The sequence below is a fragment of the Cyclopterus lumpus genome, chromosome 10, assembly GCF_009769545.1.
Source record: "Cyclopterus lumpus isolate fCycLum1 chromosome 10, fCycLum1.pri, whole genome shotgun sequence".
In the NCBI taxonomy this organism is placed as follows: domain Eukaryota; kingdom Metazoa; phylum Chordata; class Actinopteri; order Perciformes; family Cyclopteridae; genus Cyclopterus; species Cyclopterus lumpus.
This window is the reverse complement of record NC_046975.1, coordinates 18530346-18543641: the sequence shown is the minus strand read 5'-3', so window position 1 is coordinate 18543641 and position 13296 is coordinate 18530346. Positions and strand designations below refer to the sequence as shown.

General features: G+C 43.9%; 2 protein-coding genes across 6 annotated transcripts in view; one reads left to right on the top strand and one right to left on the bottom strand.

The window, feature by feature from the left end:
* Positions 1-5554, top strand: part of atp8a1 (ATPase phospholipid transporting 8A1) — a 94607-nt gene extending 89053 nt beyond the window's left edge. For all 5 annotated transcript variants that reach the window (XM_034543103.1, XM_034543100.1, XM_034543101.1 and 2 more), the window contains 4 exons: positions 1425-1513; positions 1867-1959; positions 3063-3154; positions 5386-5554. In XM_034543103.1, coding sequence (XP_034398994.1) covers positions 1425-1513; positions 1867-1959; positions 3063-3154; positions 5386-5483 — 372 coding nt within the window. In that variant the 3' untranslated portion in view covers positions 5484-5554. The remainder of the gene's footprint in view (positions 1-1424; positions 1514-1866; positions 1960-3062; positions 3155-5385) is intronic.
* A 4320-nt stretch (positions 5555-9874) lies between these two features.
* shisa3 (shisa family member 3) lies at positions 9875-12499 on the bottom strand. The gene is made up of 2 exons (XM_034543992.1): positions 12229-12499; positions 9875-10446 (listed from the first exon to the last, which is right to left on the bottom strand). Exons 1-2 carry the CDS (start codon positions 12497-12499, stop codon positions 9875-9877), a joined length of 843 nt encoding a protein of 280 aa, XP_034399883.1.
* Positions 12500-13296: the final 797 nt, after the last annotated feature.

Sequence of the window (13296 nt, the reverse complement as noted above, 5' to 3'; positions counted from 1 at the left end):
TGTATTTTGGGGCTGAGGCAGTCGCTCTGATAGTCGACCTCATACCTAACATGAAGATTACAGAATAGTAAAGTTGGTGACATCTTTGGTCCCAGATTTTTTTTATTTACATTTGAAAGTTTAAGGCTGCAACTAATTAATATTTAGATTTTTGATGAATCTACTACTTAATCTCTCAATTAATTGTCTGGCCAATGAAACGGTGGACAAGACTAAGAGTGTACAGTCAGGCTAACTGCTGTATCGGATACCATTATTTAAATAAATAACAATTCATCACATTTATATCTATATTTAGAAGGCAAAGTAATGTTTAAGCTAAGCCCGATGTTTCCTTACTTGCATATGAAAGAAAGATGTGAGGCACTTAATTAAACGATGATATCGTTATCGGGACTGAAAAAGTCGGATCGCTGCATCCTTATCTGTAACTCAGCAGATACGTTCATTTTAAGGTAAATCAACATCCAGTACAAACGCATGAATTGGCACTCATTTAAATATTGAAGTCATAAAAGTTGTAACATTCACCAATAGCTGAGTCCACTTATTTTGCTTCCTTCATTCATGTGAATGAGGCTGAGAACGAGGCTGCGCTCGAGGTGCGGTTGAAGGAAACGCTAGTGCGCTCGCCCTCAGGCCCGCGGCGGCCAGAGAACCAGGTCGCGTTATACTCAGACGTCAAACTTTTTTGCTTCATGCATCACTGAGTACTTGAAAATATTGGTTTAAAATGAGCTACTTGTGAAACTATCGTTCTTCCACGTCGTCTCTCGACTCAACTTGAGCTCAAGTCTCTTACTCAGGTTGCCAATCGCACGAGAAGGAAGCGTTGGCCCGGCTACACCTGAACCCCAGAAGTATAGACCCTCGCTCCCAGAGTCTTAAGCTCTGATGATTACACTTCAACAGCTCCATCGACACCCTCGTACACAGTGCGTCTGTTGTATTGCTTGTGTCTTTAAAGGACCTCCGATGACAGTGCTGTGTCTCCTGTGACTGACTGACAGCAGCTCTCAACACAGCAAACAGTGGAGCTGTTTTCCTGTGAAAGAGATCCCACTGTCAAAATACTTCACAGGCACTTCCTCCGCCCCGAAGGGCTGAGAGGTGAAGGAGATCCACACAGAAACATCATTTAGTCACAGAGGATTAACCCACTTTAAGCAAGTTCTTTGGACCCATCTCCTCTTTAGTTCAACAATATAAGCGTTTGTTTTGGGCTGCCTTTGTTATGTATGTTTTGCATTATGTGCCACTACAGAGGATGATAACGGCTGCTCTTTATCAGGTGTTTTTTATTTCTTTTAAAAAGCTCTTCTTTTCATCTGATCAGGTGTTGAACTCTGCATTGTCTACAGTGACCCGAGAGTGTGTGTGTATGTGTGTGTGTGTGTGTGTGTGTGTGTGTGTGTGTGCGACAGGCGGAGATGATGTTCTCTTCGGGAGTCTTCTGGACGGGCCTGGTCTTCATCCCAATCACCTCGCTGGCCTTTGACGTGGCCTACAAAGTGTAAGTCTTCTCTGCGCTGTCCTCGCTCATCATCACTCCAATACTCATCCAAAACAGGAAATTCCTCCAGAATCTCTCATATCTCCCATAGACATTCCTGCCCCAAAGTTTTGCGACAGACTTCCAAGAAGATCTAGCTTTTCCACAATGTGAATACCTCTTGGGAAATGTTTGTGTCTGGTTGACATCAGCCCACAGCAGATTCAAGGTGTCAAGAGCAATTTGCAGAGCTAGAAGGTGCATTAACTGATGTATTCAAAAGCCGCAATGGGGGTATTTAAATGTCAATCTCTGAAAGTTGTATCATCTTAAACATCTGTCCCATTCTGATTCTGTTTTAATTATTGTCACAGGGTGAAGAAAGTGTGTTTCAAGACCCTGGTGGATGAGGTGCAGGAGCTGGAGGCTTTGTCCAAAGACCCTGGAGCAGTGGTGCATGGAAAGAGGTACAGTTACTGCTTTGAGTTTCTTTATTCTCTGATTGAGAAAAATAACTCTTCCTTGTGAAAATGAATAAAATAATGATACTGGTTGCTTTAACGTGTCGTCAGAGATTAACACATTCAAAGTGCAGTGGTCACTGGGGCGTTGGTAATAGTACATCTTCAACTTTCTCTAATAATTATGGGACTTTATTCTCAAGCAGAAATAATTTGTCTGTGTGCTTTGAGGCATGGGACACATAAAAGGGACTTTCAATTACAAGTTATGAATGGCATAATAAATGGCAAATGTATACTGTCTCACTGTATGGATCATAGAATGGCCTTTCAGGGCTATCTTTTGGTACACAAAATATAATGTATTTTTGAGAGTCTCAAGCGGTACTTGGAGTAAAACTCATCCGTGACCTCCCAAATCCCTCAAAATTACACAAATACTCACGGCTCTGCTGCCAATAATATTCCTACTTGGAAGAGAGAAATCCTCAAATTGCTGCTAAATTGCAGGAGTTTGACTGTAATGTCAGCAATCATGTTTTTTCCCCCCTCAAATAGCGAAAGTCTCATTTTGGAGCCCTCCTATATTAAAGCCATATATTATAAAAACGTATTAGTTGAACCGGGTCTGCTCTGCTCTCTGGGGGCCGAGGCAGGAACCAACATGGTGCAGATCGGTGTGAGATCTCCTGCTAGCTGAAAATGATCCCAGAGTCTGGCCACTGTCCTGGGCCCAGCAGGCTGCACCCACCCACACACACACACACACACTCACACTCACACTCAGTCACACGCACTCACACCCCTTACAGAAATAAACATCAAGAGATATAATGCATAGATTATTTTGCACATGAGAAGGACCCGTATAGTTACATTTACACACATGATGGTTTGAAATATTTCACCCACACATACACACTTTGTTCTTCGGCGTGTGTCTGCAGAGTTGTGTCTCCCTTACATGGTGGTTAGTACCAGCAGGTTGGCAGGTCCATCCACTCTGGAGGACACAAGCGTGATGCATGACTCATTAAATCTGCCTGTGGTGCTCAGCATGCTGCTAACACCCTGCGTGCGTGTGTGTGTGTGTGTGTGTGTGTGTCTAGTTTGACGGAGAGGGCCCAGCTTCTGAAGAACGTCTTCAAGAAGAGCACCGTCAGTTTGTACCGGTCTGAGTCCATGCAGCAGAACCTGCTCCGTAAGTTACACAATATTTCTTTGTTTTTATATTGCTCTCTTAATTCCTCTCTGGCTGCACGGGCCCTAAGATGGAGGCGTCAGGCCGTACGCTTTTACCCCAAAGAACACTTCAGTTTATCCACGTTAGATTTATATGCTTCCAAAAATGTTCCCTCGTCAGGGGAACCGATGGAGCGTCGTTACTCTTCTTCTGACGCGTACTGTATCTCTGAAACCTTCGTCTCACCCTTCGTCTGCGGGGGGCAGTAACGCTCATCCCACCTCTCTTCATAAATACTCATATTTATATATATATGTTCACCAGATGCAGGACATTTCCCTGTGTCTTCACCTTCACAAACTGCTCATATTAAATGAGTTGGCGAGTTAGAGACATGAATACTTACAGTTTGGGAAGAACTGTATATCATATCTCACTACTTTTTGAATCATTTTATTCTTTTATTTCATTTTGTCTCATTTAAGTCACAATTGTATTCATATTCCTTTGTATATTATTTGATATTATTATGTCTGTTTCATTTTCTTGTTTTTTAGGATAAGATAACATTAAACAAGAATTATCAATGATGCACAATTTACTCATTTACTCAAATAGCATTCAGGCCGGCTCTGTGCTATTTTACATTGTAGAATTATTTACTGGTAATATTCATCTGTAAGTAAATTATGGACACAGACAGCTGCACACTACTTCAATGTCTCTTTCTAAATGTTGATGTACATTAAGAAAGATGCACTTTCTACTACTAAGTGTAAAGTAAGAGATCAAAGTAGTGTAGCTTTCGTATTGGCAGCTAAACTCAGGCGTTACATTTCCAATAATGCTTTAAGCTTTCGTGTTCTGTTTTATTTTTCTCTTTTTCGTTTCTGTCCTGTGTCTGATCAGTTTGTTTTTTGTTTGTCTCATAGGTGGGGATGAGACCGTTGTTGTCTGATTCCTTTTAAATGTCCTTATTCAAACCTCACCACGTTTAAAACTCCCGTCTCCTCTAGCCCCCGGATAGACGCCTCTCTCCCTCTTTTTGTTTTGGTTGTTGACTTCCTGTCCCCCGTCCCCCCCCCCGTCCCCCGTCCCCCGTCCCCCCCCCCGTGTGCCTCGTGTTTCCCGAGTTGAGCTCAATAGAGCGAGATAACCATGAAACGATGAAATGTTGCATGTTATTCCCCCACAATGCACTCATCTCAGCGGGGTCCTTTGAACTTTTCCGCTGGCCTCCAGGTAGTGACCGAGTCATTTGACACCTGAAGGTGAGTCAGGGGTCAAAGGTCACAAAGGAACCCAGTAGGAACGTTTTAGGTGGTAGATCACAGAGCTGCTGTTGTACTATAGATGTAGAACACATTTGGGAGTGCTGTGATTACTTTTTAAAACTTTTTTTAGTGTTTTATTTTCATCAGATGATTCATTTTAAAGAATAGGTGACTTTCTGTCAAATTCGGGAATATTCTTATTCAATTTCTTGCTGATAATAAGATCGATACCCATCTCATGTCTGTGCACTTAAATATGAAGCTTCAGTTTGTGCCACTTATGTATTTACATAACATTAAGTTACATTACATTCGCCTCCATTTGTCTGAGAAAACAATTGTGTGCGCTGAATGTTAAAAGCATTTTTGTACTTTCCGGAGCAGTGACTGAGGAAACTTTGGAAGCAGGTTTTAAAAAATTGTTGTCGTCTTTGAGGATTATGGAAATTGCTTCAGAACAGTTTTAAAGAACTGCGTTCTTCAAATATTGCTTGGCTATTCTCTTCCGCAGCACAAGCTGGCATTAGCTACAGCTACTTAGCTTAGCTTAGCATGAAGACTGGTTCTGGCTCTTGTAGAAGGCCCAATAAGACCCACATTGTTGTTTTACGCTTCCTTGTTTGTGCATGAAACAAACGAGATATAACTTGTTAAATATTGAGCAACCGTGTTACCTTTGGACCGAGCCAGGCTGGCGCTTTCCTTCTGTTCCCTGTCTTTGCGCTAAGCTAAATGACTTCAGCCTTCTGCAGCCTTCAGGCATGAGTAGTATTGGTCTTCTTAGCAATGAAAAACAATATGACCTGAAATCCTGAACTATTGCTAAACATTTTTATTTTTTTTAATGGTTCATTCTGTTTATTCAGTTGTTTTAAGTGTGTGTGTGTGTGTGTGTTTTTTTTAAATGTTATAATTACTTTGTATTACATAAATCTCTGAGGTCCATAGTTTTAACTGCTTCAACCTTTTTTTCAGATGGCTACGCCTTCTCTCAAGACGAGAACGGAGTGGTGTCTCAGTCTGATGTCATCAGAGCGTACGACACCACCAAAGAGAGGACCAACGAGTGGTGAGCCGCCGGCCCTCTGGTCGGCCAATCCGGAGCCACAACAGCCGTTTCTACTGGCGATATTTGAAGCTTAGCGTGGGGGAGGGTGGGGGTGGGGGTGGGGGGGGGGTGCAAATGTGTGCCTCCAGCACTGAGGGGATATTTGGACATGGATAGGAAATGGAAAGAAGAGAGTGTCTTTGAAAAAGGGAAGAAAAAAAAGAACAGTTCAAATTGTGTTCACTATCAGCTGTAGTTGTGTGTCCAGCAGACACGAGGAGCTTTCTTAGCCGTCTGTGGTCTGGAGCGCTTCACTGTTCTCGCTCGCTTTGTTGGAGTGAACGTCTCCGTTCATTTAATTATATTAACATCATACTCATCATACACTGTTGTTATAGAATTTAAAACACTGGACGATGATTAGTTTTAGAGGATTTGAACTTGTGAAAGATTGCCAAAGAGCAGTCGTATATTCAATCTTCCAAGTACTAGTGAATTCGGACAACTTTAAACCAAATGTAATCACACTCCTGAGTGTATTCCAGCACTAAACGGACCACTTCAGAGCGGACATTGTAATATTTATATTTTCTTTTTGCACTTAAGGAAGCATCTATTGTGTGAAGCCTTACATTTGCTCATGCCTTCATCCTTGTTTCTCTTAAACCACAGTTGTTTCTTTATTTTTTTTTTGAAGTCTGTAGATATCGTGCCTGGTTTCATTTTGTTTATTTTCCTTTTTTAATTCTTTAAGACGTTGCCTCCCGCAACTCACCGTAGTCCTGTTTCCACCGTTTTTTACAGCAGAAGCATTGCTTGCGACAAATAATTGCATTCCACACATCACTCCCGTCTCAACAATCACAACGGTGCCTACGTAGAACTTTTCCCTCATAGAAGAAGAAGATAGCCAAGAATAGTTTAGCTAGCTAGCTTAGACCCGTGCTCCACACACACACACCAACCTGAATACAAAATCACTGTCTCCCCACCACAGTCTTGCACTCGTACAATGTGAAAACTTCCGAGTGCCTTGTGGCACGCGTGTAAACTAAGATGTGTTCCTGCAGAGGTGAACGGGAGAGGCGCTCCGATGGTCCTGTTTGAGCTCAGTGGTGACGGTGTTCCCCTTAACATGGAGATTTTATCCTTCTAACATAAGTGCCATTAGCTTAAGGGGGAGAGAAATATTAGCCAGGAAAACTTCACGACAATATCAAAACTACTTTGTCTCTATAGTTATTTTGTGGATTTGTATTTTTATATTGGAGATGTATGACTTTTTTGCATTGACTGGCTTTGTAATGAACTGTCTGTAACTTTTATTTGTTTTGTTTTTTTGTTCCTCTTATGAACTGGCAGGATAGAATAGATCGAATGAGGAAACTGAGCTTTCTTAAATGTTGTGTTGTTATTAATGTTGTTACAGCTTGATTTATTTATAATTGACTACTTAATGTCTGTGTGATTGCTTTCTTCTCCCTATGGGAGATCAAACCTCTGACGGTGTGTGTGAGAGTGTGTGTTTGTCAGTTTCTTGCCTGCATGTGCATGTGCTGTGTGTGTGCGTGTGTGTGTGTGTGTGTGTGTGCGTGTGTGTGCGTGTGCGCGCGCGCGCGTGTGTACGTGTGTGTGTGTGTGTGTGTGTGTATCACCTCTCCTGTGGATAACTTCTATGTATGCATTGCATGTCTGTCCTCTGTGAGATTGGGAGTTTCTGGCGTCTCCCGGTTTGTTTCTTTTGTCGTGTGTGAGAGGGAATGTGTGTGTTTGTGTGTGCGTTTGTGTGTGTGGCTTGCTCCAGTTGTCCGTCTGCACGACTCCAGGTATAGCTATGTTGTACTGCTGTGTGCTGATGCATGGCCCGTATGGGAGTGTGTGTGTTAATGTGCAGGGTATGTCTGCGTGCGCTCGTGTGTGTGTGTGTGTGTGTGTGTGTGCGCGCGCCACGAGTGTGTGTGTGTGTGTGATCAAACTCTCGACCTCGACTGTGAGAGTTTCTGATGCTCAGTTCGCTTCGACAGGAGATGTTGCACAATGCACTCGATGTACCTTTCCAGTCGTGGATATCTGGTATTATCTGGTTTCAGTATATGATTTCTCTTGAGTGTAAATGTGTGTAACTCGTTTTCTTCATGCAGTGTACCTCTGCTTTACAGGAAAGCTCTTCACGGAGGGTTGATGATTACTTTTCTCTGCCGGTCTTTTAGTGTAAAAACGTAATTGGACGTCATCTTGTCAAAAGGTTTCCAAGCCGCTGAATGTGGATGTAGACGGTTGCTTTCTTTCTCCAGAAAACATCAAACACACGTTGTCTGTGAAAGTCGTGGGCTGCATGAATGGATAACACAAACTGTTCTCTGAAATGTTTAACTGTACTACTTTGATTCTCCCTCAAGTGTTGATCACTTTACAAAAGAGAAAAAAAACGCACCTTTAACTTTTACTTTTTAATATTTTTTATTTTTTTTCCCGTCATTCTGTTCGATGATTGTTCTGCATGTTGGGACTGCAAACTTATAAGTGTTGTCTTTTACTGCCATGAAGGACTATTGAAATAAAATGTACATCATGCAGGAACCATGTGACCACCGTTGCTTATTCTCCTGAGTATTTGGAGGTGTGTCATCAAACGCACTGAGAACATCATCAGTGAAAGTCTGCCTGGTGGGCGTACATTTCACAGACCAAACAATACATCGAGAGAAACAATCGTCCCGATAAATCGATAACTATAAGGGCGTCCACTGCTATTAAAGCGGAGCAACCAAATCCAGACAAAGCGTGGAGAAACGGCCAGCGGACGAAGCTTCTTCCAAAGAATGAAAATGGATTTGGATCCATTGCAGGAATGGCGGACTCCGCCACTAATAACAAAAAACACTAAAGAGGTAATTAAGAAAACGTGAATACACCAACTGGCTATTGCTGGAAAAACAATGCTGATAAATAATGGTATCAAATACATGGTTTTGATTTCACAACTTTAATGAGTTCTTGCTCTCACTATCACAGCGACTTAAATGTACGATGGACTTTGTTACGTGATAATAGTTTTCACAGAAAAAGGTTTGATTTCGATGAAATCCGTGAGACAGAATAAAGTAAAAGCCTTCAGCGTAAGCGGTAATAATCAGGCCTCTTTCTGGAGAAACTGGAAACGTATTTTGAGGCCTGGCTAAGAAGACATGAAAGATTACACCTATTCGAAAGATTTTAAGAAATGTCAGCAAAACTTGTTCACAACTTTTTATTTATTTATGAGTGTGGAATGTGAAATAGAGTCAGAGCCGACGGGCCGTGAGTAGAAACAAGCCCCGAAGAAGTTATTAGTGTAATCTGTCAAGTGGGTTGTATTTAGTGATGGAACAGTCCGCTGAGATCTTTAATGCTGCAGACCGAACCGTCTGCGGGGTTCATGAGGCGCTGATCGCTCAGTCCATTTCACAGTCAGATAACCGGAGAACAGAAAGGTCTTTGTCAAGGTTTCTGCTCTACCTGTTGGTGCAACCTAAACCTCTATTTCTGGGGCCAGTTGTTTTTAACACTGTGACCATGCCATGCTCATTGAACACCGACAATGACTGATCTCAGCGCTGCATTCCTGCTGTGAAGTCTGCCGCAAGAACGAGCGACAGGTAGTGAGCTGCTGTACAGGCCCGACCGCTCCGGTTTCCTTTTTTCCCGTCCGAGTGATGATGAGGCTTCTTTCAGAGCACAACAAAATGTAAGTTAACAGACATCACGTTGGTGCGCGGAAGGTACGGAGAGGCAACATTTTTATTCGCTGTAAATTAGGGAATCAATATGACAACCCTGCTCTGGGTACAATGCATGTGCAACATCTTTTATGACAGTCCACATTTCTTCCAAATTATACTATCCTTTGTGTATCGGGTCCACACACCCACTCCACCCCACCCTTCCTCAGTCAGCGGTCCATGCGATTGTCAAAGAACACTATTTCCCTGGTGTCCCACATCTGGTTCTAATAATGTAACAATGCTCGGAGTGACGGTGCCGTTTGCCCCGTGCAGTATTTCAGTTTTCAGAGGAAGGTTTGTGATTTAAGAGTTTAGTCGGTGTTATGAGCCAACAGCCTGTATAAAAATAGAAAGTGAGGACTGTTTACAATTTAAGATAAAAGTGCACGAGATTCAACTCCGTTGCTGCCTCGAACAGGGCTGTTGAACTCTGATGTGTCCTGTGATGCAGAAGGGGTCGGGGGGGGGGGGAGAAACGCCTCGGGCCGGGCAGCTTTGTCGTACTTTATCCCTGGTCCTCCTGTCCGTTCAGACGGCCTTCTGCCCAAACACCACCAGCTGTGTTGCGGTGTTGTGTGTTTGCCGGCTCACATCCAACCACCTAAAGATAAAGCTTGTAATCCCTCTTATGTTTCCCCTCCCGGGAGCCGTGTCAGCTCTGTCCGAAGTCGGCGAAGCCCTTGGCCGCCGAGAAGGCGTCTGGTTGCAGGGGGAAGAAGTACTGCTGTGGCAGCAGGAAGCTCTGAGAGGGCTGGTGGAGTTGCAGCTGGGTGTGGGTGGAGGGCAGTTGGTGCTGCATGCCTCCCGACATGGGTGCTGGTGGGGATGTGTAGGGGGGTGGTGGAGGCGGAGGCAGAGTCTGAGGGGTCTGACATGGGGTGGAGGCCGACGAGGAGACGGTGGCCGACACCAGGCAGCCGTGCTGCTGCTGCCCCCCCGGCCCTCCGAGAGAAAACCTCCGCATGGAGCTGCCTCCTCCGGCCGAGCTGGAGCTGGTGGTGGCCGTGCTGGACTGTCGCGACGGGGCACGGAGGCTCGGGGGAGCCGAGGTGAGGATCATGGGGATGGTTTCGCCCTGGTAGCTACGCAGGGAGAAGCGAATGGGCTGCTGGGTCGGCTGCTTGGGCCGCAGGCAGGTGCAGCAGTAGACGGCCACCAGAGAGCCGACCACAACGAAGGCCACGAAGATGCTGCCCACCATTAGGAAGGGCACGTAGATGGGCTCTGAGGGGGGAGGAGACCCAGGTAAGTTAGGCTCAATAGTGAGGAAGCACCTTCATGTGACAGAAAGCTGAAGGTTATTAATATGTATCTACATGAGAAAACATTGACCCTGGTTAGTGGTCTGATTTTCTATTTTCATTGCCCTGGAGACCAAAAATAATTAATTAAACTTAAATAAATTTAAAGATATTCTACATTATTTCTTACATCTCACTTTAACTCCACTATTTAACATTTACAAGTAGTGTATAAACATTTAGTACATGTTTTATGACCTGTTTTATGATTACAACTGTATTTTACTATATTGTCATTCATCATGTTCATACAGCAGTCACCACTTATGGATGCTCAAAGGAGGATATATAGTGGTGCATAAATACATTATTAAACACCTGTATCTGCTTACAACTACATAAACGTTTATGTCGTGCTTATAAATCCTGAATCGAGTTGTTAAAGTTACGTGTGTCCCTAAACTACAGTCTACACTGTCTACGGTGACTAAAATTGTAAAAGGGAACATTATTTAATCAAGTTATTTATATAAAGTCCTTTTATAGTATTATTAACAAAACCTAAAGGAAACATTCCTGTTGGAAAATACAAACAGCTCAGGTTACACTCTGTGAAGCCCATTTGCACTTTGGGAGGAAATCAGCTAATGTTTATTTATTTTGATAGGAAGAAATTAGGAAATTGTGAGCACACAGTCCATTCAGTTAAGGCCCCGGAGCTTATCAGTTTGGGGAATTTAAAGAAAACTTTAAAGAAGAAAAAACCCATTGTGGGTAAAAGCGGCCTTTTATTTGAGATTTCACACCTCAACAGAGGGTTAATGTAACACGTTGAGCCCATTGAAGGTTTAAAGAAGTTAAAGATAATCCGTTGCCGTCTCATTCAGTTGTGATTACTTTGGGTCGGCAAATCCAAAGTCAAAGTGATTTTTGGCAACACAATAAGCAGGCTTGTGCGAGAAAGGTTTGAATACATTCCTGCATTCTGGTCCAGCTTATCTTTTTGTTTTGTGAGTTTTGTGCTTATTTCTGCTGAAAGATTTGTAAAGAATTAGTTTGAAGACCATTTGTTGAGTGACTGACAGGCTGCATCACACCTGATAGTAATCTGTAGTGCGCTCGGGTCAAATGAAGCCACGGGAGCTGAGATTAGAAGGTGCTGGAAACTGGACACTTGGTTTGATTAATGTCGGGACCCTCAACACACAGAGGAACTGGACATGTACACGGTTGCGTAAGTCAAAACTTTCAGTCTTGTAAAACAGACCACATTATTCTAAGAAAAGGTGTCTTTAGTATTTAGTTTTTTCCTATTTTACAATTCAACACACTTTAACATTTTGTCCTCTAAATGTTGTGTTGAATACCACAAATGGTGTCCTCTGTTTTCCCAAACAACAGACATGTGTTGCTGTCTTGTTTGAGTGGATGAACCAAACATTTAGCAAAGTAAATATGTATTTATTGGCATGTCTCATAATGTCACATGACAGCAGTCTGCCTGCTGGTGGTTGGACACTCAAAGTGTTCTGGGGCACTGAAACATGCATTATGTATTGTCTATATTAATGTTGTGCAGCTGACCTCTGCAACTATCAGCATGTGCATGCACCTTATTGCCTTTGTGTACTTTTATTTCTATAACACTTTGGTTAAATCCAATCGACTGTGAACTCATTCAGAAGTGTTCCTGGATGCTAAACCTTCGTGAGTGCCTGCGCGGCGCACATTTAAGGCAGTAAGTTTAAACCCACTGTGGACTTACGCGCTGCGAACTCGGTGTTGTCCACCTCCCGGTCGTTGGTGCAGCCGCCCTGGTCCAGCCGCGCGTCCGCGGCCGCGCAGCAGTAGCGCAGCGAGCACGAGCCGCAGCACACGGTGGCGTCCATGGTGTCAAAGTCCTCCGGACACTGGAAGCCATCGTGGTAATTCCCATTAGCGTCCAGCCAGCCGTGGCAGTACTCCCCCTGTGCGTCCGATATCCGCAGATTCCAGGTCAGATATCCCAGCAGCACGCAGTTCAGCAGGCACACCATCCCGGCGAGGGGGGGGGGGGGGGGGGGGGGGTCACGGTTCCCTGCGTCCCCTGGGCTTCAGCCGCCGGCCACCGAGTGCGTCGGTCCGGGTTAGAGGCTCTTCATTGAGATGAATTCACTGGAAGAGGAACGCAGCGATCCGGGGATGTAAACTTATGTCACCGTCATCTTCCCACCATCCAATCTGTTCTGAGCCCAAAAGTTCCCAAATTGCAATGTGAGCAAATCCCTTGAAGAACCTTCAGTTGAAGAACCTTCAGTTGAAGAACCTTCTTTAAATGTCCTCCGTGAACTTTGTAGCTCCTCCAGACCGACTGCTTCTCTGGGGTTGTGGGTCCTCAGGACGTTTGTTGATGTCGGTGCAGAAGTTGTGCGCCCACCTCGCTGGAGAGTTGCTGCTTTTGTGACTCTGGCGGTGCACGCGCGCACGTAACTCCCATTAAGCAAACGTGCGCGTTCGTGTGGTGGTGGTGGTGGTCGCGGCGGTGCCGACGACCATGAAGGTGCCCAAATAACATGCATACATTATGTTTACGAGCGTATTGCATGAGAAGTGAGATCGACCTGCAGTTTGTATTAATCATCATTTTGACATTCAAGACCGAACAAAGTAAATGTATTCAATGTAAAGACATGAATCACAACAGAGAGGAAACCTTTTAAGTGAGACAATACTATGTTGTGACTGATGTGAGTTTAGACACCAGAGATTTTGCTCTGAAACTGACTTTGGGTCAGTTTGTGGACATCGTTGCTCTTCTATCTCCTGTTGTTACTAAATGTTTTAACCCCATTTC

What these genes read in the sequence shown, in the direction of transcription:
- shisa3 (XM_034543992.1), bottom strand. Translation starts at nt 12,499, where the DNA reads ATGGTGTGCCTGCTGAACTGCGTGCTGCTGGGATATCTGACCTGGAAT. An exon ending in CAACACCGAGTTCGCAGCGC is followed by an intron (nt 10,447 to 12,228) that starts GTAAGTCCACAG and finishes CTCCCCCCTCAG; the next exon opens with AGCCCATCTACGTGCCCTTC.